Source organism: Drosophila persimilis, unplaced genomic scaffold, assembly GCF_003286085.1.
Source record: "Drosophila persimilis strain 14011-0111.01,24,50 unplaced genomic scaffold, DperRS2 tig00003933-arrow-pilon, whole genome shotgun sequence".
Classification (NCBI taxonomy): Eukaryota; Metazoa; Arthropoda; class Insecta; order Diptera; family Drosophilidae; genus Drosophila; species Drosophila persimilis.
The window spans coordinates 1534739-1551026 of record NW_020825706.1 but is presented as its reverse complement, the minus strand read 5'-3'; the positions used below and the strand labels follow the sequence as shown (position 1 = coordinate 1551026).

The 16288-nt window shown below is 42.3% G+C and overlaps 1 protein-coding gene across 2 annotated transcripts; it reads left to right on the top strand.

The window, feature by feature from the left end:
• Positions 1–5765: 5765 nt before the first annotated feature.
• LOC6594085 (fibroblast growth factor receptor homolog 1) lies at positions 5766–15462 on the top strand. 2 transcript variants are annotated; one of them, XM_026994533.1, is made up of 2 exons: positions 5766–5961; positions 12149–15462. In XM_026994533.1, exon 2 carries the CDS (start codon positions 12663–12665, stop codon positions 15063–15065), a length of 2403 nt encoding a protein of 800 aa, XP_026850334.1. In that variant the 5' UTR covers positions 5766–5961; positions 12149–12662; the 3' UTR covers positions 15066–15462. The 2 variants fall into 2 exon arrangements, with proteins under 2 accessions (XP_026850334.1, XP_026850335.1); XM_026994534.1 differs by lacking the exon at positions 5766–5961 and adding an exon at positions 9451–9524.
• The last annotated feature ends 826 nt before the right edge of the window (positions 15463–16288 follow it).

The following is a 16288-nucleotide window of genomic DNA, read 5'->3' as shown; positions in this document are numbered from 1 at the left end:
ACATGATTATTATTAGGGATTATGTGGACGTTGGGGCAGGGCCCGGCATAAGCAAGCTTTCGGGACACGCCCGCGCCAAGCCCAATCCGGCCAGGGGTCTGTTTTTTTTTAAACGCACTTTTAAGCGCCAGTTTTAGCCCGTCCCTGCTCTTAAATTATGGCCTAGACAGAGGACGGGCCCTGGCCCTGCAGCTCTGGGCTCTCTCTGGGGCCCAAAACAGTAGCCAGCACCGAGGCCCCAAATCGTAGATCGTGTATCTAATACAATTAATAAACCTTTCATTAGAGATATGTGCGCCGACCAATCGATTCGAAATGCTGCTAGAGAGCGAAAGAGATTTCTTCTTTTTGGGTAGATGCATCTCCGCGCACACAATATAAATCAATCAGTGGCATACAAGTTCATTGACAGCTCGCACAGCTTGCAACGGGGCCGAGCCTCCAGCCTTGCACCATGATCCATGATCCATCCTCTGGGTTGCACCGTCTGTGTGTCTGCGTGTTTGTGTGCCTGTGTCTTGGCCAAGAGAAAAACCAACCAGCCCGCCTGTCAAATTGCCGGACCACATTGTAAGTTATGATTAGCTCACGCGCTTAAAGATTTAAGACCGGAAATGCCAAGGAGGGAGACACAGAGAGACAGAGAGACAGAGAGTGCTGCACTACAGAGCCAATAATTCAAATACGTATCGTTTTTTGAGTGATTTGAAATGTGATTTGAATTCTGGTCTCGAGGGTCTCTGGTTATTGGATTTTCATACGTTTTTCCAACATCCACACCCGCATAACCCGCCCACTCAGTTCTCTTTGAGATACATAGATTTTTGTTCTTGCATAAATTATGGTCAGGATGATCTAGAGTTGTGTACTCCAAAAAAAAAAGAGAGAAGAGAAGTAAAATTTCTCATTGGCATATTTCGCATATAATTGGCTATAAAAATTCATGTTAATGTGCAATTAATCATATTAGCAATTAACTTTATGCTGTTTGGCTGGCTCTGCACGAGATCTCTCCCCAGAGATCGTGTCTCCAAAAGCCGGTCGGTCGGTACACCCCCCACCCCCCTGGAAGCCCCTCTTGTGGCCCAAGGAGGCTTTGAGCCAATTTTCCCCCAATATTTATTTCTATGTTCGAAACGCTAACAACTTTGGCGTTTCGTTTCGGTTCGGTTTGGTTCGGTTCTTGGCCAAATTGAAAACCCATACGGAAGCCTCAGACAGGAGTCCAGCAGCAGGAGAAGGAGGAGGTTCCACCGAGAAGTTCATAAAATTTAAGTATTATGACCATACACTGCTGCTGCTGCTGTCTCTCGTTGGTCTCTGGCTTTACGAGGCTGTTAACTGTTGAAACTATTCTAACCATTCATTTGGTGGTACTCCCCCCCTTCCAGCCCCTCAATTAATCAGTCAAGCGTAACGCCATTTGGCACAAAACGGGCCTCCAACTCGAAACCACAATTGATAGTCAATAATCGTTAATTGTTTTCGATTTTTGATGCCATTGTTTGGCAACCCTTTTTCTTTAAACGATGCCATTGTCTTTTGGGGCACACAGCACAGCGTGTCATTCATTAGAGGGGCTTTCTTCTGCTGGCTACTGGTTATACCTACTGTCATTTGGCATCATAATTAATAACTGCTAACTTACTTAGCGCTGTATTGTGCCGCCTAATGAATCCCATTCCCCTGAACCCGTAAAGAAACGCTTAAATATTGTTGCTCTTTGGCCCTTGCTGTCCCCAGATTTGGCATCATATGACGAATTTTTAGTTGGATTTGAGGGAAAGCTAATATCAGAAACAAATTTTTGAGCTGTGGAACTAATTTTGGTTAAATTATGGGCGTATATAAAAGCACTGGTGCCTGGAAAGAAATGTTTTGCTACACAAAGACTTTATATCGAAATGTTGTCATGGAAAAGGGCATTTGGGAATGGTGGAACGATGGCAGAAATTATGGATATATATATTAGAAGCTTGTTATACCCGATACTCAAAATGAGTATTGGGGTATATTAGATTTGTGATAAAAGTGGATGTGTGCAACGTCCAGAAGGAATCGTTTCCGACCCCATAAAGTATATACATATATTCTTGATCAGCATCAATAGCCGAGTCGATTGAGCCCTGTCTGTCTGTCCGTCCGTCCGTCCGTCCGTCCGTCCGTCCGTCTGTCCGTCCCCTTCAGCGCCTAATGCTCAAAGACTATAAGAGCTAGAGCAACGATGTTTCGGATCCAGACTTCTGTGATATGTCACTGCTACAAAAATATTTCAAAACTTTGCCCCGCCCACTTCCGCCCCCACAAAGGGCGAAAATCTGTGGCATCCACAATTTTAAAGATACGAGAAAACCAAAAACGCAGAATCGTAGAAGATGACTATATCTTTTAGACTGCAGAATCTGAATTGGATCGTATTATTATTATAGCCAGCATCAAGAAAACAATTTCATTTTTTCTCGCCCTGTCTCTCTCTAACACACACGTAGCATAGGCGGCTTTGCTTAGAGTAAAACATTAGCGCCTAGATCTCAGAGACTATAAAAGCTAGAGCAACCCAATTTGGTATCCACACTCCTAATACACCCCCTTCCGCCCCCGCAAAGGACGAAAATCTGGGGATATTCACAAATCTCAGAGACTATTAACGCTGGAGTAACCAAATTTGGTATCCGCACTCCTGTTAGATCTCACTATAAAACGTGTATCTCAAAATTTCGCCCCACCCCCTTCCGCCCCCACAAAGGACGAAAATCTGTTGCATCCACAATATTGCAGATTCGAGAAAACTAAAAACGCAGAATCATAAATAATGACCATATCTATTAGATTGCTGAATCTGGATCAGATCAGATCATTTTTATAGCCAAAAGGAACAAATCAATTTGCAGTGGCTACGCAGCGCCCGACGTCACGCTCAGACTGATTTTCTGTCTCTCTCGCACACACTCTTTGTCGTGTCGTTTAATATTAGCGGCGTCTGGAGGAGGAGGAGAGCCATACTGACTTAGTATCGGGTATAACTGTAGAGTTGCGGTGTCCGCAGCAAGTCACAACGTTCCCCCTCGTTTTTATTTGGGATTAAGAAAATACCAATGCTAATGGTGGATCTTTGATAGATATCTAGTTTAAATGGTATCGATAGAGGGGGCATTATAAAAATTGTGGAAAAATATAGAAAAATATTGTTTTTATTTAGGAATTGGTAGAAACCTATAGGAAGGGTACATCTATAACATAAATCTTGTTTAAATAATATCGATAAGAGGTGTATTATACAAAAATATGGAAAAATATACCAAAATGTTGTTTTTCTTTAGTATCTGGTATACACCTATAACAAGGGTACATCTATGACTAATTTAGGTACAATTGGAACCAATTAAACGGCTAATTTTTTATAGAAAATGATAGCAGGATCGAAAATTGCACAGAAAGTGCCAGTTAGGGGGGATCTTTTGACTCTAAGCGGGTTTCAATGGAGTCCATAAATGAGAGAATTATATATAAGACAAGGCCACGAAAAGATCCCACAATCAAACGAATACTTGAAGCAATTATGTCTCAAACAAAAAAGGTGCATTATTCAGCAATTATCGTCAAGCAGGTCAAGCACGATAGAAGGTATCCTTTTTAATGGGAATAGGTCGCATGATCTTCATAAACAGGATCGTTTCTGTAAAGCAAGATGCTGTAGGATCTGTTAAAAGCCTGTTATGTTGCTTAAACTATGATATTAATAAACGATATCTAGGCAATTCTTTTACTTTTCTTCTTTTTTTTTTGCTTTTGAACTTTTTTAATGGGATATAATATAATAAATAAGATCGTTTCTCTAAAGATACTAGATATTTAAGCTTCTGTTAGATGTCCGTTCTGATGCTTAAACTATGAAATGAATGAATAAAATCTATGAAATTTTCAATTTTTATACCCGATACTCAAAATGAGTATTGGGGTATATTAGATTTGTGGTAAAAGTGGATGTGTGTAACGTCCAGAAGGAATCGTTTCCGACCCTATAAAGTATATATATTCTTGATCAGCATCAATAGCCGAGTCGATTGAGCCATGTCTGTCTGTCCGTCTGTCCGTCTGTCCGTCTGTCCGTCCGTCCGTCTGTCCGTCCCCTTCAGCGCCTAATGCTCAAAGACTATAAGAGCTAGAGTAACGATGTTTTGGATCCAGACTTCTGTGATATGTCACTGCTCCAAAAATATTTCAAAACTTTGCCCCGCCCACTTCCGCCCCCACAAAGGGCGAAAATCTGTGGCATCCACAATTTCGACGATACGAGAAAACTAAAAACGCAGAATCGTAGAAGATGACTATATCTTCTAGAGTGCAAAATCTGAACCAGATCGTATAATTATTACAGCCAGAATCACGAAAACAATTTCACTCTTTCTCGCTCTGTCTCACTCTAACACACAGGTTTCATGGTCGGTTTTGCCAATTGCAAAATATGAGTTCAAGGATCTCAGAACCTATAAAAGCCAGAGCAACCAAATTTGGTATCCACACTCCTGTGATATCGGACCTTGACCGTTTCATGTCCAAATTTCGCCACACCCCCTTCCGCCCCCGCAAAGGACGAAAATCTGAGGCAACCACAAATCTCAGAGACTATTAAGGCTAGAGTAACCAAATTTGGTACACACACTCCTTTAAGATGTCACTATAAAACGTATATCTCAGAATTTCGCCCCACCCCCATCCGCCCCCACAAAGGACGAAAATCTGTTGCATCCACAATATTGCAGATTTGAGAAAACTAAAAACGCAGAATCATAGATAATGACCATATCTATTAGATTGCTGAATCTGGATCAGATCAGATCATTTTTACAGCCAAAAGGAACAAATCAATTTGCAGTGGCTACGCAGCGTCCGACGTCACGCTCAGACTGATTTTCTGTCTCTCTCGCACGCACTCTTTGTCGTGTCGTTAAATATTAGCAGCGTCTGCCGGAGGAGAGCCATACTGACTTAGTATCGGGTATAACCGTAGAGTTGCGGTGTCCGCAGCAACTCACAACGTTCCCCCTCGTTTTTTGTGTGTTTGTGATCAAGTGATCAATCCTGCCTACAGTAAGGGGGTAGTACTTGGCTGTAAAATGTCTTTAAAGAGGTGTCTTTGCAATATTTTCGTTTAAGGAATCGGAACTGGGTAGTAAATATGTATTTCTCAAGTCTAGTTATGATATATTTCCATTAAAAGCTACCTGAAAATACCTCTAACGCCGCTAGCTGTCTGTATTCAGCTCTCCTTCGGCTCATAATCACCACATCATATGCATGATTCTTAACGTATGCCGCACAAAACTATGCAACAAACTGGGGCACAGTCGAACAGCTGGATGAGCCATTTTCAATTCGACTCAATTGAAAGAATATAGAACGAAAAGAGAGCAGAGCAGAGCAGAGCAAACGGCCACTCAATTACACATTTCACTTTCCAAGGGAAGACCAGGCCGGGCCGACCCTGGTCCCTCGGATCCCATTCTCTCTCTCTCTCTCTCTCTCTCTCTCTCTCTCTTTTGTGGGGGGTTATACAATGTGTTTTTGTTCAGTTTTTGTATTTTGTTTATGCGGCAGCCGCAAAAATACATTGAAGAGAGGTCTGTGTGTACAGCCCATGTTGATGGGGAATGAATTCCGTTTCATTTGTGTTCCCTCATTTAATTGAAGAGATTTATTTTCGCAGCCAGGCGCCCAGCCAGCTTTTTCAGTTGCGATCGGACTGCGTGCTTTTACAGATCGGAGCGAACAGAAAACGCGAATGAAAACTAACCATCGAACACTCAATAATTGTGTCTAATATTTATTGGAAATTCCATACAGTTTTTGTTTACAAAAAGAGGTGCAGAAGTTTTAAGTGGAAATGTGAAACAAAAATAGACACTATTTGGCAAGACAGCTTTTCTTTTTTGGAATAACAACGAGAGCAGCACATGTGAGGTAAGTTTTTAAAAATATATACAACCCGTACGTCCCCCTATATGTAGAGCCTGTTGTTTTTTTTTGCCTTTTGCGTAATTGCGCAAATTATTTGTTTGGTCTACTTTTTGATTGACCGAAACGAAACGAAACGAACGGTACAGCAATTTGACTTTTCACCCAAAGGCCAAAAAAAAGGCCTCCCCCCATGATTGGGGTCGTTTATCGCTCGCATACATAAATTTCTACTGCGTTCTGTTATGGTTCTATGCCCAAATTGAAAGCATCCAGTGCCCAGTAATTTATTAAGTTATTTATTTGTTTTTACAACAGAATAGAGGAGAGACGTCAGTAGCATCAGAATTGTGGCTGTGCTTTTTCCCATGAAACCATCTCTGTTTATCAACATTTCCTAGAACACATTATAAACCATATTTATCATAATAGACAAAACATTTCTAAAATGTACAAACTATTTTTTGTATATATATTTTTCTTATATCTATGGAGCTTCACGTTGCCCCACGTTCTGGTACTCTCGGGCTTCTGTTTTGTTTCCTCTGGCAGTCACTCAGTTCTCATCTCTGCTCTGAGAGATCTGTTCCATTTTGGTTTGTAAAAGTACTTCTGAATGATCATTTGGATTTGAGTTTGTTTAGCTAATTGTAAGGGGAAATTATAGGGCAAATACTATATAAAGGAAATGCTAAGAATACACTTTTTTGATTAGAACCCATCGATAATGCTTCGAATGTACTTGGCTATATTTCTTTGAATTTTTAAACGAAAGATTGGCTTTTTTTTGATTGAACGTGATCTACATAGGATTTTTCGTACGATTCAAGCGATCAGAAGGGGTAATAATTGTACAATTTCATTGTTTCCGCCTTTGATTATATTTATTTAGCAATAAATTTACTTTAAAGACTGTATACTCAAGGTTGTAATGAGAAATTTGAGTATACCATAGATTTTTCTTTAGGATTTCACTCTACGAAATTTGATTATTCCATAGAGTTTTCTTTAGGATTTCTCTCTAGGAGCCCCCCTATCGATCCAGTACCTTTCGGCACATAAACTTTGATCTGCTGCCTTGCCCTACCGCCTCCCGCCTCCCGCCTGCCTCCTGGCTGTCTGTCTCGCACCTTCTCGTGATGTGATGTGATGTCTTCAACCTTCGCGCTGTCACGTACTCGAAACATTCGAAATTACAGACTCGTGCCGTGCCGGTCTCCACACCACGATCGAGGGTTAACCAAGTGCGTCAAACAGCGGCAAGTGGCAGTGGCATGGCAGAGGGTGCAACCTATGGAAAGCGTGTGTGTGTGTGCAGCTCCCTCCCTCCCAAGCGAATCGCTGATGGATTGTGGGTTGTTTATTTATTTTGCACCGAAAATGATTGCAAATATTTTTTTGGGGAATTTTAACCCAGCCGCCGGACAGGAAATATACTAAGGAAAGTTTTTGCTGGACGCTGGACTTCAATGGAGGTGAAGGTCAGCTTTCTGGAAAATCGAACCCCTTCGTGAGTTTTTCGTCGGTTTTTCGCTTCCATTAAGAATCAATTTTCGGCTGTCGCGCCCTTCCTGCCATTCGAGGAGGATGCGATGTCTGTGCAACACATGTGTGGCACGAACTTAGGTAGAATGGTCGTCGGTTGTTTGGCTGATGATGATGATGTGCCCACATGTTGGATGGGCCTGCGTCTGCGCCTGCGTCTGGGAGTCAACAATAGTGCAGCCCTCTCCTTAGCGATCGCGACTCACTGGAGGCGTGGCCCGAGGGCGCGGACAGCAGGCCACATAAAACCAGGGACAGAATCGTAAGAACACAGTGTGTGCGTTTTTGTTGTTTTTAATTTCTTTAATTTTTTCGTTGCGCCGCCAGATGTGGGTTGGCAGCAGATGAGGAGCACACACCACTGAGAGACCAGCAACTGTGTCTGTTTTAATTCAGCGTCCGAGAGAGAGGCAGACAGACAGCGAGGGTAGACACAGATCGGGGCATACATATGTGAAAAATTAAGGCAAGGCGACCGTTGAAAGCGAAAAGAGGCACAGAAAAAAAAATACATGCGGGAAGCAAAAGGCAACGACCAACAAAGTAAAACATGTTATCCAAGGGAAAGGTGGCCGCCAAGGGACCGAAGCTTTGGCTACCCTGGAAAAACGAAGAATTCTATTTGGGCAGGGCTTTCCTGAGGAAAAGGTGGCAAGGGAATAGACTTTTTTCGACAGTTTGTTCATATATCAAACATCAAACTATATAATATCTTTATACGATATGTTTTATTTTTAGGATTAATTATGATGGGTTTTCCTGAGGAAAAGTGGCAATGGAATGGACTTTTTTCAGCAATTTTTTCATAGAAAACCTATATAATATCTTTATACGATTTGGATGGTATTGTTATATTAAAAAAATCCCATCGAAGCGAGTATTCAGGGGTCGTGCCCCCTTAAAACTACAGATTCCAGAGTTTTGTTAGTTTTTCTTTTTAAAAGAAAGACATATGTCAAAGACATATTTTTGATGGGTTGTTCATATGGCAGGTACATGATATAGTGACGCTCTTTTGATTATTTTAGGCTGAAAAATGTAAAAATATATGTTTTGTATGGGAGATATAGACCGATAGATAAATATAGATGTATGATATGCTCCGATCCTAGGGTTTTTAGAGGAATACGGAAACAGGAAGGAACTATTAAAAAATATATAGTACAGATTTCTTACATTTTATTTTATTTTAAAATAATTTCCAAAGAAATATAAATATGGACATTTCTATATAGAATTTTCTACTTATCCTGATTTTATTAACATTAAAGCCCCCTTAAAACTATAGATTCTAGAGCTTCGTTGGTTTTTCCGTAATGAAAAAATTATTTTCTTTCAAAGACATATTTTTAATGGATTATTCCATGGATTATTATATAAATATATTTTTTCTATGGGAGATATAGATAGATATATGTAGATATAGATATAGATGTATGATATTTTCCGATCCTAGTGTAAGAATTTTACTGTTAAGAATTATATACAGATTTCGTTAAAAGTGAATATATAGTTTCCAAAGAAATATGAATAAGGACACTTCTACAGAATTTTATTTTTATCGCGATCCTTAACATGTCCCATACATGATCTTTCTTTATACCTTATCCCTAATGCATCATACCCTTCGATTACTGGGTACTGGGTACAACAAAGTGCAGGCATTGGAAGTATAACGGCAAAAGTGGCAGCCCACACACACACCACGCACATGGACATGCGCTCGAGGAGAGGGACAGAGAGAGAGAGAGAGAGAGAGGAGAGGGCTCACTAAATTGAGTTGTTCTGAGAGAGAGAGCGTAGGAGACAAGAGAGAGAGAGAGAGAGAGAGAAAAACCGTATGATCATTTGAGAATCGGAACTGAAATTGGCATTGGGCACAAATGTCGGGCACACATAGTCGTTTTCAGTCCAACGGACTACGCAGCGCTATTTGGAACAGTCTTCTTTTCGCCTCCGTAACGCGAAAAATATAAAAACAACATCTCCCCCTAGAGAAACGGAGAATACAGTGAGAGAACAACGTGAGTGACGGCTTTCGAGGGGAGAATGTGCAAAAAATAGACTAGAAGACTAGAAGAAAATTAATACACAGTAGCTTCTGTTCTGTGCCATTCAAATGAAAATATACATATACATATGTATGTACTTGCACCATGTACATGCAGCTGTAGGTGCACCATGTTTTGACTGGTGCTTGTAGGTACACCTTGCAGCTTCCAAAGAGTGAAATAAACAACGTTTTTGTGGGCTTTTGCTATCGATGAACCTATAAATATGGAGGCAGTGCCGTTTTTGTGCTGAAAATTAAGGCTTTTCCTATCGATAAGCCTACAAATATGGAGACAGTGCATCCTCGAAATAGTGAAATAGTGAATCAAAGGGCAAATACCGCAAGTTTTGACTTTAGGGTTTGTTATATAAAGATTTTCTCATTAATGAGATGACCTCTCATGCAATATGGATCTATCCAATATGGTACAATATTGTGTAAATATTAATAAAAAATATCCATATTTTTACTCCGAATTTGATGACAAAGAAACCATCAATTAATCATAAATAAGACATATTTCTTGAACACAAATTGCAGAATACCTCGAAATTTGTTTAAAAAAAGTTTTCCTTGTAATATATCTTGAAAATATACCATTTCTGAACCCCTGCACACAATTTGTGGCCGTTAAATCTCTACTTTTTTGGTTAACCTTTACTTTTAATGGTATTTGAACTGAAAAGTTCTAAAATATTAAGGAAAATGGTTTAAAGATACTGAATCTTTAAAGTATTAGCTGCTAAGAAGTGACTGTACCAAAAATACTCATTGGTTGTGTTAAAAGAGGCCTTAAACCCAACCTAAACCTTAACTCAAATTCAAGAGAAATCTCGGTACCAATAGTGGCTTTACCTGGAGCCCCCCTAATTCCTCTAATATTCCCTAAAGTCTTCCCCCGGCAGATCATACAAAAAACTGAAAAACTAACCAGAAAACCATTTCCCTGGCTGCCCCCCAAAAGGTGTATAAAAGCCCAGTCATTATTTAATGGCCTTCATTAAAAAAATAAGAGTATTTGCTGGCACTGTCATAAAAAGCTATTTTCAAAAATCGATAAAATATTCAACGACTTTCGAAGTCGAATGAAAAATGAAAAATCTCAACTTGTGAGCTCATTCCGCGGGGCTGGACAATCTCGTTTGCCATTTACGAGCATGGCACGCGCTGAGCCCCAATCAGAGAGCCAAAGAGAGCGGGGAGAGAGAGGACAAGGTACCGGAAATGTGCGCGACATTTTAATTAAGTTCACCAAATGGAAATGGCCTTTAATCAAGTCAAGTCCAAAAAAAACGCAGAGATTTATACTCTGCAAATTCTTGAAAAAATTAAAAAGAAGAATACAAGAACTTTGGCTTGTAAACAAATTTGAAAGGAAATTCATTCAAACGAAGCAACGAACAGCAAACGGATGTGCCAGCTTCGTACATTTCCCTTTCAGATACATTTCCCCATCCGAGATACATTAGGCTTTCCTTCCGCTTCGATTTTTGGCATATGTTTTTGGTTGCTAATTGGGTGAAAAGTTGTAGAAAGGTCTTCAAATGGTCTTTCAGTGATCTTTGCTTGTGCTTGGAACGATCTTCTAGCAATCTTATAGGTTAAACGAGCCTTAACGATCCTAGTATGTTCTATTAAACGATCAGTGATCTCAGAATGATTCTTTTATACTTCAACGATCTTCATCCATCAGGGAACGACCTTAAATGGTTCTAGAACTATCTGAAAATGATCTTAAAACCTAAATATCTGTCTACTTCATCATTTCAGTGGTTCTTCGATTCTTCAACGATCTTTCAGTAATCTTCAGTCATCAGGAATCGATCTTAAAGGGTTCTAGAATGATCTTAGACGATCTTAAAGCTTTAATATCTGTCTATTTCATCATTTCAATGATTCTTCGATCCTTCAACGATCTTTAACTAATCTTCATCTATCAGAGAACGGTCCTAAAGGGTTCTAGAATGATCTTAAACGATCTTTGAACTGTAATATTTGTCTATTTCATCATTTCAATGATTCTTCGATCCTTCAACAATCTTTAAGTAATCTTCAGCCATGAAAGAACGGTCCTAAACGGTTCTAGAATGGTCTTAAACTATCTTAAAATAGTAATATTTGTCTATTTCATAATTTCAATGGTTCTTCGATTCTTCAACGATCTCTAAATAGTCTTTATCTATCAGAAAACGATCTAAAGTGGTTTTTGAATTATCTGAAAATGATCTTAAAACTTTAATATCTGTTTATTTCATTATTTCAATGATTCTTCAGCGATCTTAAAGATCCATCCATCAAAGAACGATCTTAAATAATTCTAGAATAATCACAAAATGATCTTAAACGATCTTAAAACTTAAATATCTGTCAATAATCATGAAACTATGATGAAAAATCTTTAAGATCAATCTTTAAACTGAAAGATCTTCGGATAAATTCCCTTTGAAGGTTTTTTTTTTTACAATCCTTTAAAAGTCCATAAAGTCCATAAAATATCTATAAAACTATAACCCCTAGTATTTTGACCGCAAGTGCAGGGCTGCATGTAGCCCTAGCCGGAAATGAACATAAATCTAATCGAATGCATTCTTCCAGGTGTTGCAGCAGTCACATCAAACAGCGGAGCATCTCCCACGGCAGCTGCCGAATGATCTATGAACTGGTGTATCTGTATCTTGTATCTGTGTGTGCTTGCACTCCCACGATTTTGAGGGGGAGCTCTCTTTTGGTGACAAGATGGCTGCCATAAATCCATCAACTCGCTGAGTAAATCACACTCCAAGGCAAAACAATAATTAAAGGGCATATAAATACGATATATCGTATAGATTTCGAAGAGTAGTATTTCCGTTACGCACCGACAAAAGGTGATCATCACAGAGAGAGAGCGAGGATAACTTCAAAGAAGGCGCCAAAAACACATGTTGTGGGGCCCACCAGAAGAAAAGGCAACTGTTGTTATATCCATAATAAATTAGAATACTAGAAGATCACTGATCTTCTTCCGGAGAGAGAGCGCAGGAGAGCCCGGGGGGGTTTGTAGACTGGAGATCAGATCAGATGAGGGAGAACCCCAAGCTAAAGTGGATTTCCGGTGAATAAAAAACACATGCGACAAACAGAATCGGAGTCGGAGTTGGAGTCGGCGTCGGCGTCGGCATCGGAGTTGCAGTTGTCTGCTGTCGCCTACCCCTTGGCTGGTGCTGCCGCTCCAGAGCGAGTGGCACTTAGGAGGGTGCAGGCCGCTACAAAAGTTACAAAAATAAATATGCTAAAAATGGATATAGACAGTGGCTGGAGTGGAAACATCAACAGCAGAAGCAGAAGCAGAAACAGTCGCTCGCACATCATGATGAGGGAAAGACTTGTCTGGGCCGTGCTGCTTTTCCTAGTTCTAACGACACCGCCACAAATCTTTGCTCGACGATCGCCTGCCAGCTCCCAAGAGCTGCTCAAGGACTACGATAGTGTGGCAGGTGGCAACCGGCAGAGGAGTCCACCGCCCAACAACCCACCGGAAGCACCAACCGAGGAAACCAATGGCGAAGAGGATGAAAAGTCCACGGTGGCAGAGAGCCCCAAGCCGGCCCAGAGACGACCCTACTGGAAGAACCTCAACAAGATGGTGTCACTGCAGACCAAACCATCGGGTGCGGTCTTCACACTCAATTGTCCGGCCCTGGGCAGCCCCGAACTGAAGCTCACCTGGTTCCGCAACGATACGAGCGAGTGGTCCAGGAGCTATGGCAATCTCAAGAAGGCACGCTGGTCCCTCACCATGGAGGACGTGGTGCCGAATGATTCGGGGATCTACACCTGCCAGGTGTGCAACGATCTGGGCTGCATCAGTCATGCCACCAAACTGATAGTCAGCGATCGAGTGAATCACAAGCCCATACTGATCACAGGGCCGGCTAATCTGACGCTCCTGATCAACGGAAGCGGGCACATGAACTGCAAGTATCTGTCGGATTTGACCAGCAAAAAGGCCTGGATCTTTGTGCCCTGCCAGGGGGTGACCAACTGTTCGAATAACCGCACCATCTATGCCCACGATCTGGACCGGTTGGACTTCGTGAACGTCACCATGGAGCAGGAGGGCTGGTACACGTGCATCGAGAGCAACAGTCTGGGCCAGTCGAACAGCACCGCCTACCTGCGTGTGGTAAGGAGTCTGCATCTGCTGGAGGCCGGCATGGCCAGTGGCATGGGCCGGAGCACCGGCATGACGGCCATTGTCATTATCGTGATCGGTGTCCTGATCCTCATGTGCATCCTGTTCGGCTACTACGCCGTGCGCAAGATGAAGCACGAGAAGCTGCTCAAGCAGCGCATCGAGACGGTGCATCAGTGGACCAAGAAGGTGATCATCTTCAAGCCCGAGGGCGGCGGCGACTCCAGCGGCTCCATGGACACCATGATCATGCCCGTGGTAAAGATCCAGAAGCAGCGTACCACAGTCCTCCAAAGCGGCAACGAACCGGCGCCCTTCAACGAATACGAATTCCCGCTGGACTCCAACTGGGAGCTGCCCCGAGGACAACTGGTGCTGGGCGCCACTCTCGGTGAGGGCGCCTTTGGGCGCGTGGTCATGGCCGAGGTCAACAGTGCCATTGTGGCCGTCAAAATGGTCAAGGAGGGACACACCGACGATGATATTGCCAGTCTGGTGAGGGAAATGGAGGTTATGAAGATCATAGGCCGTCACATCAACATCATCAATCTCCTCGGATGCTGCAGCCAGAGCGGACCCCTCTATGTCATCGTGGAATATGCGCCGCATGGCAATCTCAAGGACTTCCTCTACAAGAATCGCCCCTTTGGCCGAGAGCAGGTGGACAGCTCACAGCCGCCGCCATCGCCTCCGGCGCATGTCATCACCGAAAAGGATCTGATCAAGTTTGCCCATCAAATCGCCCGTGGCATGGACTACCTGGCCTCGCGTCGCTGCATCCATCGCGATCTGGCCGCACGCAACGTACTCGTCAGCGATGATTATGTCCTGAAGATTGCGGACTTTGGTCTGGCCAGGGATATCCAGAGCACGGAATACTATCGGAAGAACACCAACGGACGGCTGCCGATCAAGTGGATGGCACCCGAATCGCTGCAGGAGAAGTTCTACGATTCGAAGAGCGATGTCTGGTCGTACGGCATACTGTTGTGGGAGATCATGACCTTTGGGGCACAGCCCTATCCCACCATAATGTCCGCCGAAGAGCTCTACAGCTATCTGATGTCCGGCCAGCGCATGGAGAAGCCCGCCAAATGCTCGATGAACATTTACATTCTGATGCGACAGTGCTGGCACTTCAATGCCGACGATCGGCCGCCCTTCACGGAGATTGTCGAGTACATGGACAAGCTGTTGCAGGCCAAGGAGGACTATCTGGATGTGGACATAGCCAATCTGGATACACCGCCCTCCACCAGCGATGAGGAGGACGCGGAATCAGATGCTGAGCAAATGTTGCGATATCATTATGTGACGCGAACACCAAATGATCATTGAACGATCATTGAGACTTTCAATTTTGAAACGATCCTTGCAACGATCTATTGTAAATATCAAAAAGAAAACAAAATTGCACCAAAGGCGTAAACCAAAAATCAAACACGAATTTATTATTAGAATTACTTTAAAACCCATAACCATTATATATTATATATATATAGAGATAGAGCAGAGGGTCATGCAGCAGTGCCCCTCGGTTTCGCTGTAGAATTTTAAGTGTATCTTTAAGTATCGGTTGTATTTTCTGTTGTACTTCTATTCGTACTGATCTTTGTAGTATTCTGCAGTTTTATACACGCAAAATGGTAAATTTAAAGAGCTGCATGCAAGCCCCCTCCCCCTCCCAAAAAAGTGCCTTATGAAACAATAAATGTTGTACGTATCTGTATCTGTATCTGTATCTGTATCTGTATCTGTATCTATGCACCCACCATACAACAGACGTCGAGAGATCATGACGTCTCAATTTGGGAAAATCTGTGAAAAAAACACTCGATTTGAACCGCACGAGGCACGCGCGTCACTAAACGGAAAAATGATGAATGGAACGGCCTGCGGACCACTCTTTTTTCCCAACCCTCCCCCACTGCCTGGCGAGGTGTGGATGGGGTCGGTCTGGGGGTCTGGGGGTCGCAGCGGTGGCGGCGGCTCGTTTGTTGACGCGCTAAATGCCAAGAGCGTCGTCGGTTCGGAGTCGGCTCGGAGTCTGCTGCCTGGCGATGCAATTAGACGATAATACAAGCCCAGGCTTATGGCCAGAGAAATATATAAGTTTATAAAGTATTGTAATTGCAGGCAGATTTGTGGCCAGGTTTTTTTTAGTGGAGGTGCTGCGAGAGTACACCTATTTGCAATGAGTCGGCCGGAGGGCAAGTGTTGGCCGAGTTAAGCGATTGCAACATTGTGTGTGTGTCTGTGGATATGAGGTATGACTATTGGGGCACATTAATGTACAGGTTTCCCCTAAATGATCAAAGCTAAAGTTCAAAGGGTAATTGCTATGATTAGTCGTAGCAAATGGCTGCGGAAATTGAACAGAAGATATTTGTCAGATTATATATTAGTTGATTATTTTGGGTTTTTTGGGATACAATTTGGGGGAATATTAGTAGGATCTACCATTCGTCTTTTTCTCTCCGAAATTATAATGGAGTTTCGATCAAAAACAGTGAGTATTAAGGCGATGGTTTCGCTGAACTTTCTTTCACTTATTGATCGTC